This window comes from Mirounga leonina, unplaced genomic scaffold, assembly GCF_011800145.1.
Source record: "Mirounga leonina isolate KUSES-001 unplaced genomic scaffold, KU_Mleo_1.0 Mir_82, whole genome shotgun sequence".
Classification (NCBI taxonomy): domain Eukaryota; kingdom Metazoa; phylum Chordata; class Mammalia; order Carnivora; family Phocidae; genus Mirounga; species Mirounga leonina.
This window is the reverse complement of record NW_023270825.1, coordinates 32,030,924-32,050,993: the sequence shown is the minus strand read 5'-3', so window position 1 is coordinate 32,050,993 and position 20,070 is coordinate 32,030,924. Positions and strand designations below refer to the sequence as shown.

Sequence of the window (20,070 nt, the reverse complement as noted above, 5' to 3'; positions counted from 1 at the left end):
CTTCCCAAAGGGGTGCTTGAGACGGGGCGGGAAGAAAGCCTAACAATAAATCTTTGCGCTCCGGGCAAGGTGATAATTAAAAGCATTCTCTACAGCGATGTGCTCTCTAAGGCCGAAAGGGAGGCAGCTGGTCAACAGAAAGTCCTAGCATGCCTGGGCCTGGGCCCCAGCTCGGCCTCACACTAGGTGGGTTTCAGTAAAGTCGCTTCTTAGACTATGAAATGGGAATAGTGAGTACACGGATGCGGTGGGATCGAGGGGAGCAGGCGATGAGTGCAGTTTAAGTGGAATTGGTCAGATGCACTTACGTGCTCTGGAGTGTTCAGAGCACCTCAGGGCCCCTAGCTCCTGTCCCACCTGATTCTCTTACTCCCTCGCTTGCTTGCGCTCTGTTCCTGTTCTCACTGAAGAAACAAAGGGAAGCTCGAGCTCTGAAAGCTAAGCTGTGTTTGGTGTCTGGAAGAAATGCAGGTCAAGGAGCCTGACTGACAAGGGATCTTAATGAGGGTCTCTGCCTGCGGGGGACCTGGGCCTCATCACTAGCCCCGTCCTGTCTCGTGCCGCAGGCCGCCAGCTGCCCGTCCTCCACTTTCTGACTTAGGGTTTTGGGTTGCTCCTCTGACAGCAGCTCCAAGCAGATGAGTTGTGGCATTTCTAAACAGTTTACATCTCTTCGCTGTTCCCCTTGGGAAGTAGGGTGGGGGCTAAAGTCAGCAGATAGGAGTCTTAAAAACTGGGCCAAAAGGCATTCACCAGCCCCGTGTCTTCCACTGATGAAAAGAATGCAGAGCTACATGACAAGATATGAGGTGGAGATTTTTTTAAACGCAAGTGCATCCGTAACAGTACACGGACTGCCCGTGGGGTCTGAGTAGTCTATAATTGCAAGCAAAATAGCAAATGCCTGGTACGTGATTTTTTTCAAACTTTAATGTATATAGGGATCATCTGGGAGAGCCTTTTGAAAATGTAGACTCCTGGGCATCACCCCTCAGAGATGCTGATTCATTAGGTTTGGGATAGGGACAAGGATTCTACATTTTAAGAAGTGGTTTACCTGGTTTAGATGATTCTGATGCATAAACATGCAAATGAAACAATGCCCTAGTAATTTCTCCATAGATCCAGTCCTGTGTCCTGATTTTCTATCAGTGACCCAAGTCAGCTCCTAGAGTAGGCCAACCTACATTTTCACATTTGTTTATTTTTGTTTGTTTTTTTAAGTAAAAGAGTTCAAATCTACAGAAAATTTCCAGGGAAGGTACAATGAACTCCCACACATGCTTCACCTAAACTTCTAACATTTTGCCACATTTTTAAAATCTCCCTCATATTATTATTATTAACTTATTTTTTATAATATGAATTTATTATTGTTATCTTTATGAAACCATCTGAGAATAAGCCATAGATATCATGACCTTTCATCTCCAAATACTTCAGCATTTATCTCAGAAAAACAAGAACTTCTCTTACATAATAACCATGATACAATGATCTCACCCAGGAAATTTGCACTGATATAATACTATTATCTAATATGCCAAAGTCAAACTTTGTCAGGTGTCCCAATTATGTCCTTTATGGCAACTTTTTTTTTTTTTTCTGATCCAAGATCCAGTCCAGGATTAGACATTCTATTTAGTTGAAATGTCTCTTTGTGTTAATGCTTTTTTAATGATTTTTCTTGAAAAACATATTTCCTGATAGACAACAGCATTTCCCCCCCACACCCCCACCCGTCCTTATTACCTGCAAAGAGCCAGGGATGCAATCCAGCCTGAGCAACAACAGACTTCAGCTGAGGCCTTGGGAAAGGACCCTCTCTCCTGGTCCTGGGTTTGCCTAGTGAGCTGGTTCCCCATCACTATTAGTGTGTCCCTTTGCTCTTCAGTCAGGTAGGCTATCATTGTCCAGACAAGTTCCCTGGATATGTAAAGCTACCAAGCATTACTTCACTCTAGTTTAAATCTCCCCAGGAAGAGTAACTGATAAAGGATATGCCGTGTTTTGTCCTTCCTAGCTTTCTCCAGAGGCAGCTGGCTGAATGCATACCTCTGAGGGGGATTTTTTTTCCCCCCAGCAGCCAGGACTATAGATAATCTGAAATCAGATTAAGTGACTGTATTTCTTCTGCTTCGGCCAGGAAAAAAAAAAAAGTCACCTGAAAAAAATATCAGACAATCAAAAAATGAGATGACCACATATAATAATAGCAGGACTTAGTAGAATCCAGCTCTGGTATCCTCCTGTTGCCTTAGATTCTATAATTAGAGTAGAAAAGCAAAGCTCATACGAAGATGGCTGATTGGCATGATTTGAGGAATTCACTTATTTACAGTGAGCATCTAGAACACACTGCTATGGAAGAAAACCCATTTCACATAAGCATCTTCCTGGTTGATGTTGAATTAAGCCTAAATTCAGAAAGAAAATGCCTCAGAATGAAATGAAAAGAGAATGAAATGTTTGGGTTTTTGTTTTCATTGTTTTATTTGCTAGTATTTACTTAAGAATAGTATGTGTTTCCTCTAATGAGTGAGTTTATTTTTAATTAAAGAGTTCTTTTCAAAGGGTCAGGAGACCTGGCTACAGGTCACCAGTCAGGCTTCCCCATCCCCACCCCCAAATAGAAGGTAGCTGGAGAAAGCTATATTAAAGAAAGGTTTCAGGGACAAGGCCTCTTGGGGAATGTTGGAAACAGAGCTGGGTGGGAGGAGATTAATTCTTTCTATTCAGACAACCTAGTTCTGTGCTTCCCGTGCCTGTTATTGTTTTCATAGCTATCCTTGAGGACGTTCATGATTGTCACTGCAAACATAGCAGAGCAGTTCTGTGCAGTGTCCCCTATAGAACTCTTGCTTGGTAAATTAGATGCGTTGTAGACTAAGGGTGAGTGAGCACCCTCATCCTGTTCTAGGAATTTCCCACATGCATCCTACTTTGCCCAAAACAGTCCTGATTCATCTCTGTTATCCCAATATAGTCATTAAAATGTCCCCATTTCACTTTCAAAAGTGTCCTGTTTGGCTGATGACTTACATAACCATACTAAGACTCTGGGAAACTTAACGTATGTTTTCCCCACACAAAGCCAATGGAGTTGTCTGAGTGGTTTGTGCCAGCACCTACCAGTCTTCATCCTAGTGATTAGCTAACTCTGTTTCTTCCTTCTGCTGTGGAGGATTAACCCATCCCTAACTCTTGCATTCCACAAGTTCTGATTGCCCCACGTTTTCTTGTCTTCTTTACATTTCTAACCTCTCCCACTAACGAGTTTTATTGGAACGTGGATCCTAGGTGTGTTGTGCAAGTAAAGACTCTGGACTGCACTCAAATCTTTTCACCTCTAGCCGAGAGACATTGGAGATGAAATGTTCTGCTTTACCAAAGTGAAGCAGCCTTATCCTTTACCAGGCCAAATGCTTCCTCAGGGCACAGATGATACTGAGGCAGTTAGTGTGCGGTTTTATGCCTCAGATCCTTTATTTGTAAATCTGAAAGAAGACTAATAACTTTAAAGTATTTTGAGAATCTCAAAGCTCTGAAGATTATAAATAACAAAAGATATTTTTTTCTCATCTAAAATGGCAGTACAGATACTGCGGTTACTTACTTAATAGATAGCGTGTGTTTCCTGGGCCATTTGCAGCTGATGGGTTTTTTCCAGTGCTCTATTTATAGAGCTAGGTCAGAAATATCACTTCCGTTGGAACTTGACCTACAGACCATTGTCAATTTTAAAGGCCTGGGGAAGTAGAGTGCACGCTGAATACAGCTGGTTCACAGGTTCAGTTAATGAACCACAAACCCCCAAGGAAATTAATTTTGCTGGAGGATAGATGTGTGAGCCTGTCCAAATCTCTTTTTATGTGATACCTTTGCACTGTGGCCTCATGGAGCTTGTAGGTCATCTTGAATCCTTATTCTAGAAAGAGCCTATCCTAGGTAGTCTTCTTCCCTTTTATACCCCATTCATCCTCTTCAACATTGCTTGCTGAAATTCTGGCTTCCTTGTCAAATAAAACAAGACACCAAGACCTGATGATCCACTAACAGAGGTAGTTTAGGCTACTCTCAGTAACTTAGGAAAAAGCAGATCTAAATATTTCCCTACATCTTTTGACTGGGGCTAACCAAGATTCTCAGTCACTTCCCCAGTTCAAATGAATGATCCAACAAAAAGTATATGCTGAAGCTCAGCCACTTCCATGGGCCTGGTTTTAAACAGGAGAAACTGAATTTAATGGATGGTAATCCCCTTCTGATCCCTACTCTCTCACTCAGACTCCCACCTTTAAATTTTGTTGTTATGAAGTGTTTGCTGGGACTTGGCCACTGGCCATCACATGTTTACCCATCATAAGGTTTTAGTAGGTAGGAGAGACTTAGAAAATCCCTAGTCTGTAGGGAAATCTACTCTTAGGAAAAGAACCACATGTCTGCACTCTCTTTAGGCTTAAATGGGTGTTAGGTAGGGTACAGCCATTCAAAGATAGCACACGGAGTAGAACATTCTCAAACTTCTGGGAAAAGTGAGGTCCAGAATGAAGAGCTAATTTCTTGTCATCAAAATGCCATAGATTCAAAGTTCTTAGTAGAGACAGGAACTTCTGAGATCAATTTCAACAACCCCTTGTCGTGGATGAGGAAACTGAGGCTCAGAGAGGCAAAGTAACTGGTCATTAGCAAGACCTGCCCTGATGTTCTTTGTTACGTCACTCTCCTTCTCCCACCCGGCCTCGTTAAAAGCCCACAGCTAAGTCGGAAATAGAACTCTAGGGTCCTGCCGTGTAGCCAGCAGCTGACCATATGCTGTCATGCATTATACAGAACATGCTTTAGAATGTGAGGACAAAGGTAAGAAAGAGACTATTCATTCCAATGGTAACATGCCATCTCCTTCCTGACCTTATTGCAGTCCTGAAAAGATAGGTATTTTCTTTCTTCCTCCTTCCCTCCCTCCCTCCCTTCCTTCCTTCTCTCCTTCCTTCCTTCCTCTCTTCCCTCCTTCCTTCCTTTTTCCCCTCCCTCCATCTCTCTCTCTCTTTCCTTCTTTCTTTCCTCTTTCAAGCTCAGTAAGTTGCCTTTGATCTAAAGGGACAGGAGGGACCAATGTCCAGGATATCCAGCCCTCCTGGGCTGTGAATTTTTCCTCCCCCCACCCCTGACCTGAGAGTCAGTGCTTTGTTTATACTTTCATTATTTTTAACATGGAAAAGTCTATTCTTTTAAAGATGATCCTTTTGCTACAGGGCAGACACTTTTATGTTATGTACTGGAGATTCAGTTTGACCTCCCAGAAATGCTTAGCCCAGGAGTCAGAAATTGAAATGTTTTCAGAGAAGGAGCTTCCTCATTGAAGGCCCCCCAACAGACCTCTTCTAGATACTGACACAAGTTGGTACCAGAAGCCCATTACCTTTTTGGAAATCAAGGCTACATAGCAACCTGATTATCCTCCTCCAGTCTGATTACACAAGGACTATACCCTGTGTGCAGAACAGGGAGAGAGCCTCTTGCCTTGTGAGAAATGTATCTTCATAACCGACTCCCACTCCACAGGCATGGGGAATTGGATCCAAAAGATAGTAGTCATGAAAGATACTGCAGAATCCAAGTCTTGTTGTTTTAACCACTTCGTGACTGAGCTTTACTAGCTTGCCTCATTATTAATAGAATAAAAAATGTATAAGATGATAACTCAACTTTCTTTCTCTCTAGAATTTCATCTTCAGTGTTTAATCAGCATTGTTCCTGTCATTTATACATATCAAATATCTCCATCTGAGAGTCACCATGAACCTTTGGTTGCCTGGAGGCAGGAATTATTATTCACATTTTACAGATGGGTAAGCAGTCACAGAAAGAAAACATGCTCTGACTTACCTAAAAGAGTCTGAGAGAGTGGAGAACGAATGTCCCCACAGTCTGTTTTAGAGAGACCTGACTTCAGTGTAAACAAATTTGATTTTCTCCGTGTAGCTTATTCAGATACTTCCACAAGCTCAATCCTGTGATGATGAAAAATCCCCAATAATGAAAATATTTTCAAAACCTAGTTCACTTATTTGATTTTTCTATCTGTATTGAAATGAACCAAATTCCAGTACAATGAAGTCATTCTGCCTTGGCAGGTCTAAATATCAGAGTCATCAAAAAGGAGAAAAGGAGAGAGTGCCCTAATTTTTAGAACTTCCGCTTAAAATGAGCATAGAGAAGATTCACTTATCTCTTTCCTGACCAATTAGGTCATTGCTCAGGAAATCACCTTTTCTGAAAGACCAGCAAAGCAGATTCCTTCTACCTTTAATTTCCCATAAACAGCATTAATGATTATTTATGCCAGAAATATTTGAAAGTCAAAAGACATGAGGCCACTGAATTTTCTAGTTGAAAATAAAGTTACAGGGACACCCAGGGGCACCTGGGTGGCTCAGTGGGTTAAGTGTCTGCCTTTGGCTCAGGTCATGATCTCAGGGATCAAGCCCTCGTTGGGCTCCCAGCTCAGCAGGGAGTCTGCTTCTCCCTCTCCCTCTGCCCCTCCACCCACACACTTGTGCACATGTGCTCTCTCTCTCTCTCAAGTAAATAAATAAAATCTGAAAAAAAAAGAAAAGCTATAAATTTATAGTAACTGACAGTTTCCCCACCTTCCTTTCTCCCACTTCTCTCTCAAGTAATCCCACCACCTATAGCCACTCTTCAGGGTCCTATTAAATGAAATAAGTTTTCCATTCTGACCAGATTTTTAGGCCTTCAACTAGAGAGGGTCAGGTTTGGGCCACCTGATTTACATGAATCAGCTGCTCAGCCAGTTGCGCGAGGTTAAATAACTTCCAAGCCAGGGCATGCATTGTCTTTCTGGAAACCCCTTGCCCTGAGTTATCACTGTATATCAGAACAGAGGAAGCTGGTTGTGGAGCCAGAGTGACACACAGATTCAGATGAGTGATGAGATGCTTGCAATATGCCTCCATCAGTGTCTTTTCAGAGGTGGGCCTTCAGGTTCTTCAGGCCCTTCAGGCCCTTCCCGAGGCCCCCCCGGGCTGACCCAGTTGTGGGCTGTTTGACATAAGGAGCCTGGAGAAGGCCGACTGGAGTAGTGGTGAAGACAGTTGCCCAGTTTGAGTCCCGGCCCTGTCATTAACCAACCATGTGACCTTGGGAGAGTGACTTAATCTCTCACAGCCTCAGTTTGTCAATAGGGATGATGATATTCCCTACCTCCGAGGGTGGCTGTGAGGATCAAAAAAAGATGTAACTAAGACATGAAGCTCAAACAAGACATAAGCCCTCTTTATATAAAGGGCTCACCTAGTGCCTCACTTGTAGTACTTTAAAAATATTGTCTTTTCTTATCATTAGCTTTCAAGGTCCTCTGTTACTGCTCTTGTGGTGACGTAATGTTTGTACGCACTCCTGAAAGTAGATCTCCTCAAGCCACTCACTCGGGGTTTCCATTAGAAACTTTTCGACGGTTATTTGCACTCATGGCCTTTTGTCAGGACCTGAGCTTGCCTGTCCAGAAAGCAGCCAGATATATGGGTACTTTGTTATACTGTTTTCATTGGTTTAGGGACATGGCAGCCTTTAAATAGTCACCCCTGGCCCCATATGGCTCTGACTCCTGAAAACATCTTCCAGATCTGGGAAATGCCTATGATTTTATACCTATATATATATATATTTTTTTTTTTGAGTGCTTAACTAACTCTTGATTAGTCACATGTAACTTTTTCGTGGCAAACTTGAAAGCTCAGCCTTACTTCATCTTATCACTTAGCAGGCATCTTGTTAGAAGCAATAAGCTTCTAATAAGTTTGTTTGAAAAATGTGAGAATGCTATTAATTAAGAATGTAAATCTGCTGCTAGAACAAATATATATAACATGGTTCAAAGTTGAGTAGGAATAACTTATTCACTATTTAATCAGGATTTATTAAATATCTTCTGTGTGTCAGTGACACAGAATGATTGAGGCATAAGTTAAGTGATTCAGGCAGACTAGCATAAATCAGACATGGATTTGGCCCTCTTAAAATATGCATTAGGGGTGATAAGAAAAGCACACACAAGGAATACACCACAGGAGAGAAAATGGTGAAACATGAGAGAGGGAAATAAAGTATTATGGGAATTTAGAGGAGGAAGACAGTATGTCTGTGATGACCAAGAAAGTGGAGTGCAGGAAGTGGTATTGAAGACAACGTGTGGACCTAGAGGCATTTCAGGTGTGGAAGGGACATGGGGAAGAAGTGATTACATTGGAGCAAAGTCTCTATGAAGTGGAATGGAGGGAGCTGTGTGGAAAGGCAGGTTGCGCACAGACTAGAAGAGCTTTGAATGCCAATCTGAGGAATTTAGAACTCTTTGGATGCACTTGGGAGCTATTGAAAGTTTTCGAGCATGCTTGATCAGAAGTGGCAGGGGAGTGTGCTTAGGTGTGTGCCTGGGGAGGTTAATCAGCAGAAGAAGAGAGAATGGGCTTTAGTGAGGAGGAACTGACAGCAACATGGACATCAGTTAGAAAGCTCTAGCTGCCATCCCCAGGTGAATGCTAATGGGGGTCTGATCTAAGGTTGGGGTAGGAAAAAAGGAGGGTAGGGAATGGATATAGGTGAGATTTTACAGTTCAATCAATAGAACGTCACAATTTATTGGAACTGAGAAGCATGAGAGAAGGAGAAATTTAAAAATAGAATGAACCAGATTAACTAGAAGGCCAAAGAAAGGGACAAAGAAAGAAGAGTGAGTTATATGGGAAGACATAAGCTTGATTAGAAGATATTCAGTTTACAGTGCTGAAATTCATTAGGTCAAGCTTGTAGCTCTTGTTGTGGATAAAGGAGAACAGGTGCTAAGTCCGGTCATAGGTTGAGACAAAGCCTTCAAAATCATCCACGTGGGGGTTGTCGTCCTTGTCAACAATGAGGCCATGCCATATGGAGCAGAGGTTGCAAGCTTGGTGGGAATGAGTGATATATGGCTCCTAAGTATGTTCATTTGTGTGTTTGCAAAAATTGTTAAATTAAGCCAACATGTTAAAACCAGGAGATTGTACTTAAAACATCGACTTCTGGCTTCTCTTTTAAAAGTCAAAAGATGTGGCTGACTATGAACTCATATTGTCACGTGACAGCAATAACTAGAGCAGCCAGGGTCTGCCCCCTTGCGATCACGGCTGGATGCTCTCATTCACCACAGTCTCCACTACTCCCCGTCATCTCCCAATACTTTGTATTAAACACAAAGCAGAGTAATGGTTGCCTAGGGCTGGGGGGCAGGAAAGAGGGGCTTGAGGCTTATATGGCTAAGGCACATGGGGTTTCTTTTTGAGGTGATGATTTTGGTGATGCTTGAACAACTCTGAATATAATAAAAACCATTGAACTGTACACTTTGGGTGGATTGTATGATGTTTGAATTATCTCAAAAAAGCTGTTTTATAAAATGCAATAAAGAAAAAAATAGAAAAGAAAAATCAGTTGCCATTGCCTTTCCAGGGTTGGTTTTCTTATAACAGAAAATATTTCTTTATTAATATGTCTCTATCAAAAAGGGGAAAATGGAAGACAAGAGGGTTGTATATTTTAAGAAGAATGGAAGAAAGTATATCTCTTTGCAGTAATAAAGGATTCCTGCATTTTAAGATGCAAACGCCTGGCCTCTTTACTAATGCACATTACCTTCCTAGCCACTGAAGACACTTGGGTGGTAGGAGAAAAAGCAGTCATGGTCAGCCCCCTGGGGTCCACCCACAACTAGGAAGAGAGGGAGAAGAAAAGCAGAGAAGGAAAAGAATACTCATTGGGATTCAGAAGAAGCAGAAGAAGCAGTATATTGGATGCCAAAAGAAGGCGAAGCTTTATCAGCTGCTGACAAGAGGTCAAGGAGGATGGGGACAGAGAAGTCAGGAGGCTACAGGAGGACATCCAGTGAGAAAGCTTAGAGCAGTGGGGCCAGAGAGAGACTGGGGAGCAGATGATGAAGTGCCCCAGGTGCATTGTTCAGGAGTTAGTATTTCTCCTCAGCATGGAGGGCTGCTGGAGGAGTTTGAGTAAGGGAATGATGTGATTAGATGAGCACAGTCTAGATATTTTGTTTTCAAATTAATTTGTGTATGTTTTGAATGATGTACATCATGCACTAAGGTCACCCTAAATTTTATTCCTTCCTATGCTAAATTCTTCTTCTTTCGGAAATCCCCAGGCTTGTTGTGGTCCCAGTTGTTGATTTCCATCTAATTCATTCCTGTACCTGCTTGAACCAGAGAAAATGTATGGTTGGTGTTGTCTAACCCAGGGGCATTCAACCTCAGCACTCTCGTTTTGGGGGCTGGATAATTCTTTGTTATGGGGGCCTGTTCTGTGCGTTACAGGGTGGTTGGCAGCATCACCAGCCTCTACCCTCTAAATGCCAGTGGCACTTCCACTTAGACATTGCCAACAAAATCACCTCCAGCCTAGAACCACTGACCCACATGCATCTGCTATAATATTTGGGCCCAGGAGTGTAAGGCCATGCAAAGTTGGTAGACCACCCTGAAAGATGACAGGTCCAGAAAAGAAAGAAAAGAAGAAAAGACCAATACTCCAGACTGAGGGGTGAAAATCCGATGATGCAGTAAGCAGGCAATGAATGAGAAGCTCAAGGCCTCATGTTGTTTTAGCTAATTCGGTGGACTTCAGCCTCTCTGTATTTAGTCTCCTCATTGCAAAGAGATGGCATCTTGAGGATATAAGGCATAATGAATGTCCCACTGTGCTCCCTAGGGCTGGGATTCCTCTCGTGGCCCTGAGCCAAAGTGCACGTAGGAATTCAGAGGAGACCTCAAGATGTCCCAGATATTAGGTGGGGGGTGTGGGCAGGCTTCTAAGTGGTGGGATTTGTAAGCCTGCCTTTAAGGAGAGGGAAGAGGAGGAGCGCAGGAATAGTTTCCTCCTGATGATGTCAAGAGGGATCAGTGGAGGGGCGCCTGGGTGGCTCAGTCGTTAAGTGTCTGCCTTCAGCTCAGGTCATGATCCCAGGGTTCTGGGATCGAGCCCCGCATCGGGCTCCCTGCTCCGCGGGAAGCCTGCTTCTCCCTCTCCCACTCCCCCTGCTTGTATTCCCTCTCGCGCTGTGTCTCTCCCTGTCAAATAAATAAAAAAATCTTTAAAAAAAAAGAGGGATCAGTGGAGCTCTGGAGATGTAAGGTAGTAGCTGAAGCACAACTTGGAGTAGACTGGAAACTCAGATGAATCCTTCACATCCTCCCCCTTACAGGAAAGTCTTAGAAGGTGAAGGAATGTTTCTCTGGGGATAAGACTGTCTAATACAGATTAGATATGAAATGGTTAGATCTTCCGGATTCCTCTTCTGGGTGTGTGTTCGCATGTGTGCAGGGGTTGGAAGGGCAAAAGAATTTTATATGCACATGCCACTGTTTCTATATTGATTAGGAAAACTGAGTTAAGACTCTTATCGAGTTGAACAAGTCTTACAGCTCTGTTAAACTAAGACTGTTTCATACCTGGCTCTTATTCTATGCAGTAGCATTATGCCTTTCTGCCATGGATGTTGAGTGGCTCAGTTTATTATTAGCAATGGCTCCAAGTTGCCTTGCATGCAACCTCTTATTGACATATAACTCTGTTATCTTTTAGCCCAGTGGTGGTCACTTTCACTGAGGCTGAAGGAAACTCATGCTGGTTTTTATTTTTAGCCTCATGTTCCTTAACCCCTCGCCTTCTCTAATTTGCCAACTTTTGTGGTAGTGAACTGAGTCCCCCAGGAGTCTCTAAGCAATGAGCAACAACTGGACTGTTGTTTATGTGAAACGCCATTACAAGAAATGGGCACTCATAATCATGGTTTTGCCCTGTTTCATTTCAGGCACTTCTGGCTCCAGCTGTGTGACAGCTGCCCTGGGAACCACCTGGAGTCACAGTGTGAACACCCGGCTGATTCTGCAGTGCCTTGGTTCAGAGAGAAGACAGGTGAGTGCTTTGACAGTGTTTTTGAACTGTCCAGTTTAGAGAACAAGTTGTACTTAGCAGTCGGAGTGTTCATCTTCTGAAAGCATCAGCCACATTGTCTGTCCTGGGCCAACACTGTCAGGGGGCAGCTAAAGAAACCAGCATCCCTGCCCGCCCCAACAGCAATTGTAATGAAGTGGGAAATCAGTCGCTCACAGGAAAAAAATGTGTAAGAATAGAGCCCATCGAGTTAGCATGCCTCCTGATATTTGCCAATGGCTTGGAAGTGACCAAGGTCCACCCTCTAAGGATCTCAAATTCTCCATCTCTAAAGGGTGAATGATCATTTCACTTAGCTGGTATTTGTTGAGGACTAGATAATTTGTGTACAAGTTAAATAGTGATGGTGCTTTTTCTTGAGGTTAGTATGCTTTGAAAACCATAGGCCAGACAGATCCTGCCATGTGATTAAACTGTTGCCCAGATCCTGGGTACTTGTGCATTAACTACTAAGCCAGTAGGTTCACGTACCAAAAGGTGCTAGAGAGACCCCCCCACACACACAAAAGGATGATAGCTCTCCCAGAGCTCCCTATTTCTATCCTGGCCTCTAATGAGAACTCCCCCACCCCTTCCATCCAGAAAGTTTAACTTTCTATACCCTTTCTTTCACTCTAAAGAAAGGGACACCATAGTCTGACCCCTTTGGTAAAATGTTTCATAATTAGGGAATTTATTTTTCCCGATGCCTAACCTCAACTTTATTCTGTTGTGTGAATCAGGTTCCATCATGACCTCTCCCACAAGCAGGAGGAGGAAGAAGATAGGGTGATTGTTCTGATTTGTTGGATGGGGCAGAATTCAGAATCCAGATTTGCCCATCTTGCTAAGTATATTACAGTCCAAGTTATTCACTAAAGAGGCATGAAATATCATGCTGGTGGTCCTTTCTGGGGGAGGTGGCAAGGAGTTGTTGCCCTTTACCTGCATTAGGTAAATTGGCTGTCTTTCAAGGAGTCAGGAATCATCAGAAACAGACATTAGCCTTTGCCTGTTCCAGACATAACTTTCCCAGTGCCCTTGGTTACAGACCAGAGGATTCTTCTTGGTTTGCTTGGGACTGTGTAAATAACATTCCAGCTTGATGATTGAGTCAGCCATGTTCTGAGAAGATGGAGCTGCTTGTTTTCGTTTAGGGGAACATTCTTAAGTTTTCAGGCCCTGGCGTGCTCGTTACCTCAGTGATACCTTTTCCCCAATGATTCAAGTATCCTGGGTTCTGAATCCATACTTCTCTTTTCAGTGGAACATAGCCAGAGATGTTCCTGTAGAACCTAATGACCTTTGGTTTGTACCGTAGGTTATAAATTATGTTAAATAAACCCAGTTTGCAGCTGTCAGGCACTGCTACCTAAACTCTTATTTGAAGAAGCAAAAGTCCTTGTGAATCAGTGTTGCTCCATTCATTGTCATGGATCTTTAACCCCATTCCTTGAAAATGTGTAGTTCATCTGTTTTAGGTTTTAGATAGCACATACTGATTTTGTGATGTAGTCTGTTATATATGGTAGCATGGACTCCAGACTCCCAGATCCTTGTTTAACCAATTCTAGCTAGCATTTATTAGTATACAAAGAAGTTAGAGCCATATTTTTCTTTTCCTTTTGTTGTAATAAATTAGCCTGTCATTTCCATTTTTTTCGATGTCAGTAGAAGTAGCTGATAGGACAAATGCTATTATTTTATGTCTCTTTGGTAACTGCAGGATTTTGGAGGCTCTTGGTTTGGGCTCATAAGGTCAAACACAGGCCACTAGTCACAAGAAGAATGAGGAGCACAGCATGGATAGATCAGTGACAGTTTATCAACTCATATCCTATCAAATGAGTCAGTGGTGTTATCTTAATCTACAAATGACAACATGTTACTATCATTGCTAATCAATCAAGAGCAGAGTTAAATGCTTTTGAATCATGTTTTCAAACACTAATTAGTAAAATATGTAAATAAAATAGTGAAGTATAATAAAATGCTATAGCAAAGTAAAATATGACCAGTGTTAAAATGGCCAACCCAGGCAAAAGAACGTACACTTAATTAATCTATAGAAATGTGCATGCCTTTTGGGACCAGTCCTTCAATTTGTGGCCTAATAACTAGGATGAAATTTGGTGTTGAAAACATGTCTCCATCTGATGAACTTATCTCGCTTTAGCAGAAGATGTGCATCGTGATTCACCGAGCCTTTCCTGTGGTCTTAACTTCATGACAAAGTAGAGAAGCCATATGAAGATAAACCTTTTCTGAGATATGTGCACAAAACAGTACTTTAAGCTAGTCTTTAAGGTAGTTGTTCCAAGCAATACTTCTTTATAGCACTACTTGGTAAGAGAACATGCCTAGATCATTCCAGCATCAGCAGATCTCTGGAACACGAACCACCAGGAGAACATACCTGGTATAGCTCTCCCCACCCCCACCAAAGCACAGAGGCCACTACACCAAGGGATCAAGGACATGGAATGAGGATTATGTTTTATCCCGTTTCTATGACATTGAGCTCTATACCAGGGCTCTTGAATGTGAGGCTTAGTCTGAGATCACAGGGCTGGAAGGAGGTCAGGTCAAGCTGAGCAGCTCTGCGAGCCGATTAAACCAAGAGCTGAATTGTATAGTCCAAGGGAAGGAGTCCTCCCTGGCTGATTATTTTCTTTACACCCTGGAAACTTTGTAAAATTATATAACCGAGAAAGAAATCTCCTTATCAGGGTACAAGCCAAGTTAATTCTCTTGTTTATTCTGCTTCAGTGTTTGCAAAAACCCTCTTAAGAAGCTGGGAAACATTTTCTTTTGGACTAATTTAGTTTTTTTTCCATTTGACTTTTATTTACTCTTTATCTAGTCTGCTTCTACCCTGCCCCACCCTTTTTGCAACATTTTTATTCTTACCAAAGGCATGTCCTTAAAGTGGAAATAAAATGGCCTCTACTAGGTTGTTTTTTTTTTTTTTTTATCTTTTAGTATTTTGGATTTTTTTCTTTTAATAATCAAAAATATGTTTTCGGTCCACGATGTGCATGGCTTGGGGATGCAAAGAAGTGGAAGACAGAGTTCCTGCCTTCGAGGTTCTTCTGGTCTAGCGTGAGAGATGGTCCATGTGTGTATACACTCATAAATCATCAAAATGAAGTGCAAGAGTCAAAGAACAAACCAATAGTGAAGCGCGGTCATAAGGCAGTGTTTGATTTGTTACCTAATAAGTGGTTGAGACGGTACCTGCTTTGAAACCAGACAAGGTAAACTCACCGGAGCCACATTAGTCTTTTTAAAAGACGGGAGGTGAGTTATCACTTTAAATCAGTGTTTCTCAAGCCTGGCTGCATTTTAGACTCATCACAGGAGCATTTACAAAATACTAACACCAGAGCCCCACCCCAACCGATTAAATCAGAATCTGCTTCGGTGGGCCAGGCACCGGTGTTTATTTGTAAAGGGTCCCCCCAAGTGAATCTACTGTGCAGCCAAGACTGAAAACTGCTGCCCTAAATAGATAAATGGATATTCCTGAGAGAGAGAGTAGAGGGAAAGCTCAGGGTAAGGAGGAACAGGAAAAGAAGACAAACGGGAGGGCAGGTCCCATGTTCAGAAGACACGGGTTGATTTTGGCCTTGTCACGAGAGCAGAGGGTTTGTGCCCTCAGTCATTTGACAAGGTTGGATTTGCTCACCTCTTCTCTGCTAGTCACCATGTAAGATGCCAGTGATTCAAACTATGGGTAAGTCGATGCCCTGAAGATGTTCACCATCACCTGGGACAGAGGTGAATGTGTAAATGGTACAAGCTGCATGCGCATGATGGGTCTAGTGAGCGTGGAGGAGAGGGCAGGCCCCTCCGCAAAGGAAGGCCCTGGGGTGTTCGGTGAAGCAGTAACACACACAACGGACTGGCTGAGGCCTTCCTTCAGCAGGCGCTGGCGGTGACCAGGCGCGCCGTCATGGGGGGCTGGAAAAGCAGGAGTGAGGGCGGTTATACTTGAAAGAATGATGAAGGGGCGCCTGGGTGGCTCAGTCGTTAAGCGTCTGCCTTCCGCTCAGGTCCTGATCCCAGGGTCCTGGGATCGAGACCCGCATCGGGCTCCCCGCTCCTCGGGAAGCCTGCTTCTCCCTCTCCCACTCCCCCTGCTTGTGTTCCCTCTTTCGCTGTGTCTCTCTCTGTCAAATAAATAAAATCTTAAAAAAAAAAAAAAAAAAAGAATGATGAAAAAACTTGGTGAAATATCCATACTATTTTTCATTAAGTTGTCGTGAAATCCGTTCCTACAAACCACATATGGGATTGTATAAATTTTTTAGTATCCTGGCAGGAGTCATGAAGGAAATTAATCCCAACTAAGCTTCACACCCCCTTGATGAAATAAATATTATGACTCTCATTTCAACAAACTGGGAAGAGACACTTTTTCATATAGTAGGTTTATTTAAATGGACTTTATAATAATATTTTCATCTTCTATTTAGAAGTCACCTGGAAGTTAAAGAACACTTGAGGGAAGAGCCTAAAGTACCCAGTAAATTGTTGACAAGACCCATAATGTTTCTCAAACTCCTGGTCCTTACTGGAATCCTTAGGTTTTTCTCAAGGTCCCAGGTTGTTTTGCATCTGGGAGGTATTTAGTGTCTCCTTTCTGGTGATATAATTCTTCTCTCAGTATCCATTTTGTGTTTTAAAAGACTCAAAACACCATCACTGTGGAGACTTCCTGACACCAAGCTTTAATCAGCCCCGTTTCCCTCAGTTTTGCCCACAGATGCACCTAGTACTTGTCTCTGTTCTTGCACGAGTGAAATCCGGATTGTGAGCCCCTTGAAGGCTGTGACTGAATCTTATTTGTATACCCTCAGAAGCAGAACAATGCTTGACACTTACACATTCAATACATATATTTTGAAAGATAGAGAAACTCCTCGTATCCGTATGTAAACCCAGTCTTGAGGAAGAAGGCCATACTGCTTATTTGAATCACTCTTCCCCATAGGAATTTAGTTACACAGCTTAATAGTTTCTTTAAAGTATTAGTAATTGTCAGTTAAAAAGATTGGCATCAGACCTTGACAATTACAAGCAGATCCTCATAAAGAAATGCTGCATCAGTACTGAGGATGGGAGTATCTTTTTGCAGAACCGGCCTGCTGGGGGCTATGGGAGAGTGAGAGTCAGGCTTCCCTTGAAATCCTAGCTGGAATTCCTCTGTGTAAGCATATCAGAACCCTAAACACAGACCCAGGCGGAGTGAGGGAAAGGGGTCCTGCAGCTGCTTGCAGGGAACAGGCAGCTTGTGGACGTTGGCTGAGGGGAAGGATAAGAAATCTTTGTTGCCATCTTCCAACCAGTCATGAGTTCTGCTGTCTGTGCTTGGATAGGCTTAATGGAGGACTGACTAACTAAAAGAAAGATGAGAAATATTTTCTCCCAGATAAGCTGAAGGGTAGGTTGGGGGCAAGAATGTCAGGCATAGAATCATATTCACCCAAAGAAAGACATTGAAGAGGATGTTTTGCCTCATGGAAGTCATAGTTTTATATCTCGCTATTCACAGATTCCTCCAGAGAGGAATTCAGGCTTAGTTGCCCTCACTCAAAAATGAACCCCTCTCCCTTTGTAAAATGGCTCCGGGTCATTGTGTTTATTCTGTTTCTTTCTACCTCAACCCATCTGCTGTTTTTAGGAAAGGAGACTGGTGTGTATGTGTGTGTATCCAGCCAGAGGAGAAGTTTGGCTGCAGGGTGGGAGAAATTTCTTTTTAAGCATAAATGTCTGCAGAAATAGCAAAGGGAACATAGAATCCCAGCCAAGTACATTGCCTTGGGTATAAATGTCCCATCCCTTTTCAGAACTGCTCAGTGTGAAATCTAACCCCCTGCCCACACTCTTCATCAGAAGTGCTCTAACAGGTATTGAGCAGATTGGGAAAATGTATAAAAGAGGAACCCAGAATGGTGACTTTTAAAAGGATTTTTTTTTCAGGTCAGCAGGCAAATGTATTAAAATCTGAGGAAATCCTACCTGAAGTTGTGCAGTAACAGCAAATGAATACATTGAGCTAAGACTCAGAGCTTAAAGACAGCCTCCATCAGAGAAAGGACAACATAGACACCCAGTTGGACACTCCCTGTTTCTGTCTCCACATTTGAAATAGGAATAGTAATGCCTTCCCCACCACCTACCAAAAAACCCCCCAAACTCCATTGGACTCTCTCTGAAAAAAGTCAATGTACTCAAAAAAAAAAAAAAAAAAAATCACTACTTCTAAATGGGCTCAAGTAGAGAAAACTTTCCCTTGAAAGGGTTCCATTGGAAATTGCCAGTTAAAAATTCATTAGTACAGTTGCCCTCATGCTTCTGATGGGGGTCTGCTTTTCAGATGCCTTGGCCATGATAGACACTGTACCTTAGCTGAGGGGAAGAGTCAGTCTTCCCTAGGAGATTTTGAGCCACAGGGAGTCAAGAGAAGTTCAACTCAAAATCAAAACAAAATAAGGGTGGGGGGGGGGGGCCATCACAGGGTTTTAAATGTCATTAAAAGGCAGAGTTTTAAAATTAAGCTTTAGCACCATTTCAAAAAGGAAAAGATACTTTAACACCAAAAAATAGAGAAGACATTATCTGTGAATAAAGAATACTACTATAAATCAAATATATTTGTTTTTATGGAAAACTTAGTACATGTCCTTATTTCTGTCTTTGAGGATCATGATCTCTGACCATGAGAGGCTGAGTGACCAGTCCACTCACACAGTGTTCGGGCGACTTCCCCTTTACTGAGCCACTCACCTTCCCAGTATTTTATCACCTCTGTCATTCTCCTCCAGCTCTAACTAGTTTTATTTTTATACACTGTCTGGTACCAAATCCCCTTATGCAGTGACCCTCCCAGCTCTAACTTGCTAAGTAAACCAGGGCGAATATATGAATGAGAGATTTCCAGAGAAATCTCAGCTGTTGCAGGAAGTGGAAGAGACACAGGGCTCTGGAACCAAACTGAAGACCTTGTTGTCGGCTAGGGAGGAGAAGTGTTTTCAGTTGGGAAACAACATAGGAAACAGCTATGAGATCTCTTGGACAAGGCGGTGACCTGAGAGTCAAGGGCACTGAAATGTATTTGGCTCATTTGAGAATGAAGGTTGGACAGGATGTTGTATTTTGGCTTTGGTTAGCTATGACTGAGAAGAAAATGGGGCAACAGCTTTGGTTAGGAAAAGCAAGAGCTACATAAACTATGAACTGATTTACAAATGAACCAGCGCTTTCACTAGAGCCCTTAAAGGCCTTTAGGATATGACAATGTCCCATCTGAGATGCCTCCTAGAGATGATCTTATCCAGGGATTCTCAACTACAGCCAGCTTAAAAAATCACAGGTGTTTGTTAATGCTGATTCCTAGGCCCCGCCCCGGTGACCATTCCATAAGGGCAAGCACTTCCAGTGATTCTCAGCAGGGTGATCCTCAGAACCACACTGTATTCTAGCCACTTAATTTTATAGACAGAGGTAAGCAATTGAGGTTCAGTGACCTATTCAGGGTCACACGACTAATAAGTAGCACAAATGGAAGTGGAATTAAATTCTGCTAATTTCTAATCTGTTGCTATTTTCACTCTACTATGCTGACTTTCAATAGGAAACTCTGGGCTAAAAAGTGCCCTAGCCCAGTCAATTTTCCGGATTTGCAGGCAAAATGATATTTACATCCTCTATGACTTTCAGTGGCTTATAAAAAGGTTCTACAGAACTCTGCAAAAATATATATATATATTTTAAAGCACCATCCCACCCCACACTGCAATGAATCACCAGATGAAAGTCAGCATTTTAGGGGCGCCTGGGTGGTGCAGACGGTTAAGTGACTGACTCTTGGTTTCAGCTCAAGTCTCGATCTCAGAGTCATGAGATCAAGCCTCACATGGGGCTCCACGCTCTGTGGGGAATCTGCTTGAGATTCTCTTTCTCTTTCTGCCCCTCTCATTCACGCTCTCTCTCTCTTAAGTAAATAGATAAATCTTAGAGAGAAGAGAAGGAAGGAAGGAAGGAAGGAAGGAAGGAAGGAAGGAA

General features: G+C 42.6%; 1 protein-coding gene across 5 annotated transcripts in view; it reads left to right on the top strand.

The window, feature by feature from the left end:
* Positions 1-20,070, top strand: part of RAD51B (RAD51 paralog B) — a 561,756-nt gene that overhangs the window by 497,888 nt on the left and 43,798 nt on the right. For 2 of the 5 annotated variants that reach the window (XM_034993401.1, XM_034993400.1), the window contains one exon: positions 11,879-11,982. In XM_034993401.1, coding sequence (XP_034849292.1) covers positions 11,879-11,982 — 104 coding nt within the window. Of the gene's footprint in view, positions 1-5,724; positions 5,853-11,878; positions 11,983-20,070 lie in introns of those variants that run through there. The other 3 variants (XR_004677086.1, XR_004677087.1, XR_004677088.1) reach the window with 3 other exon arrangements.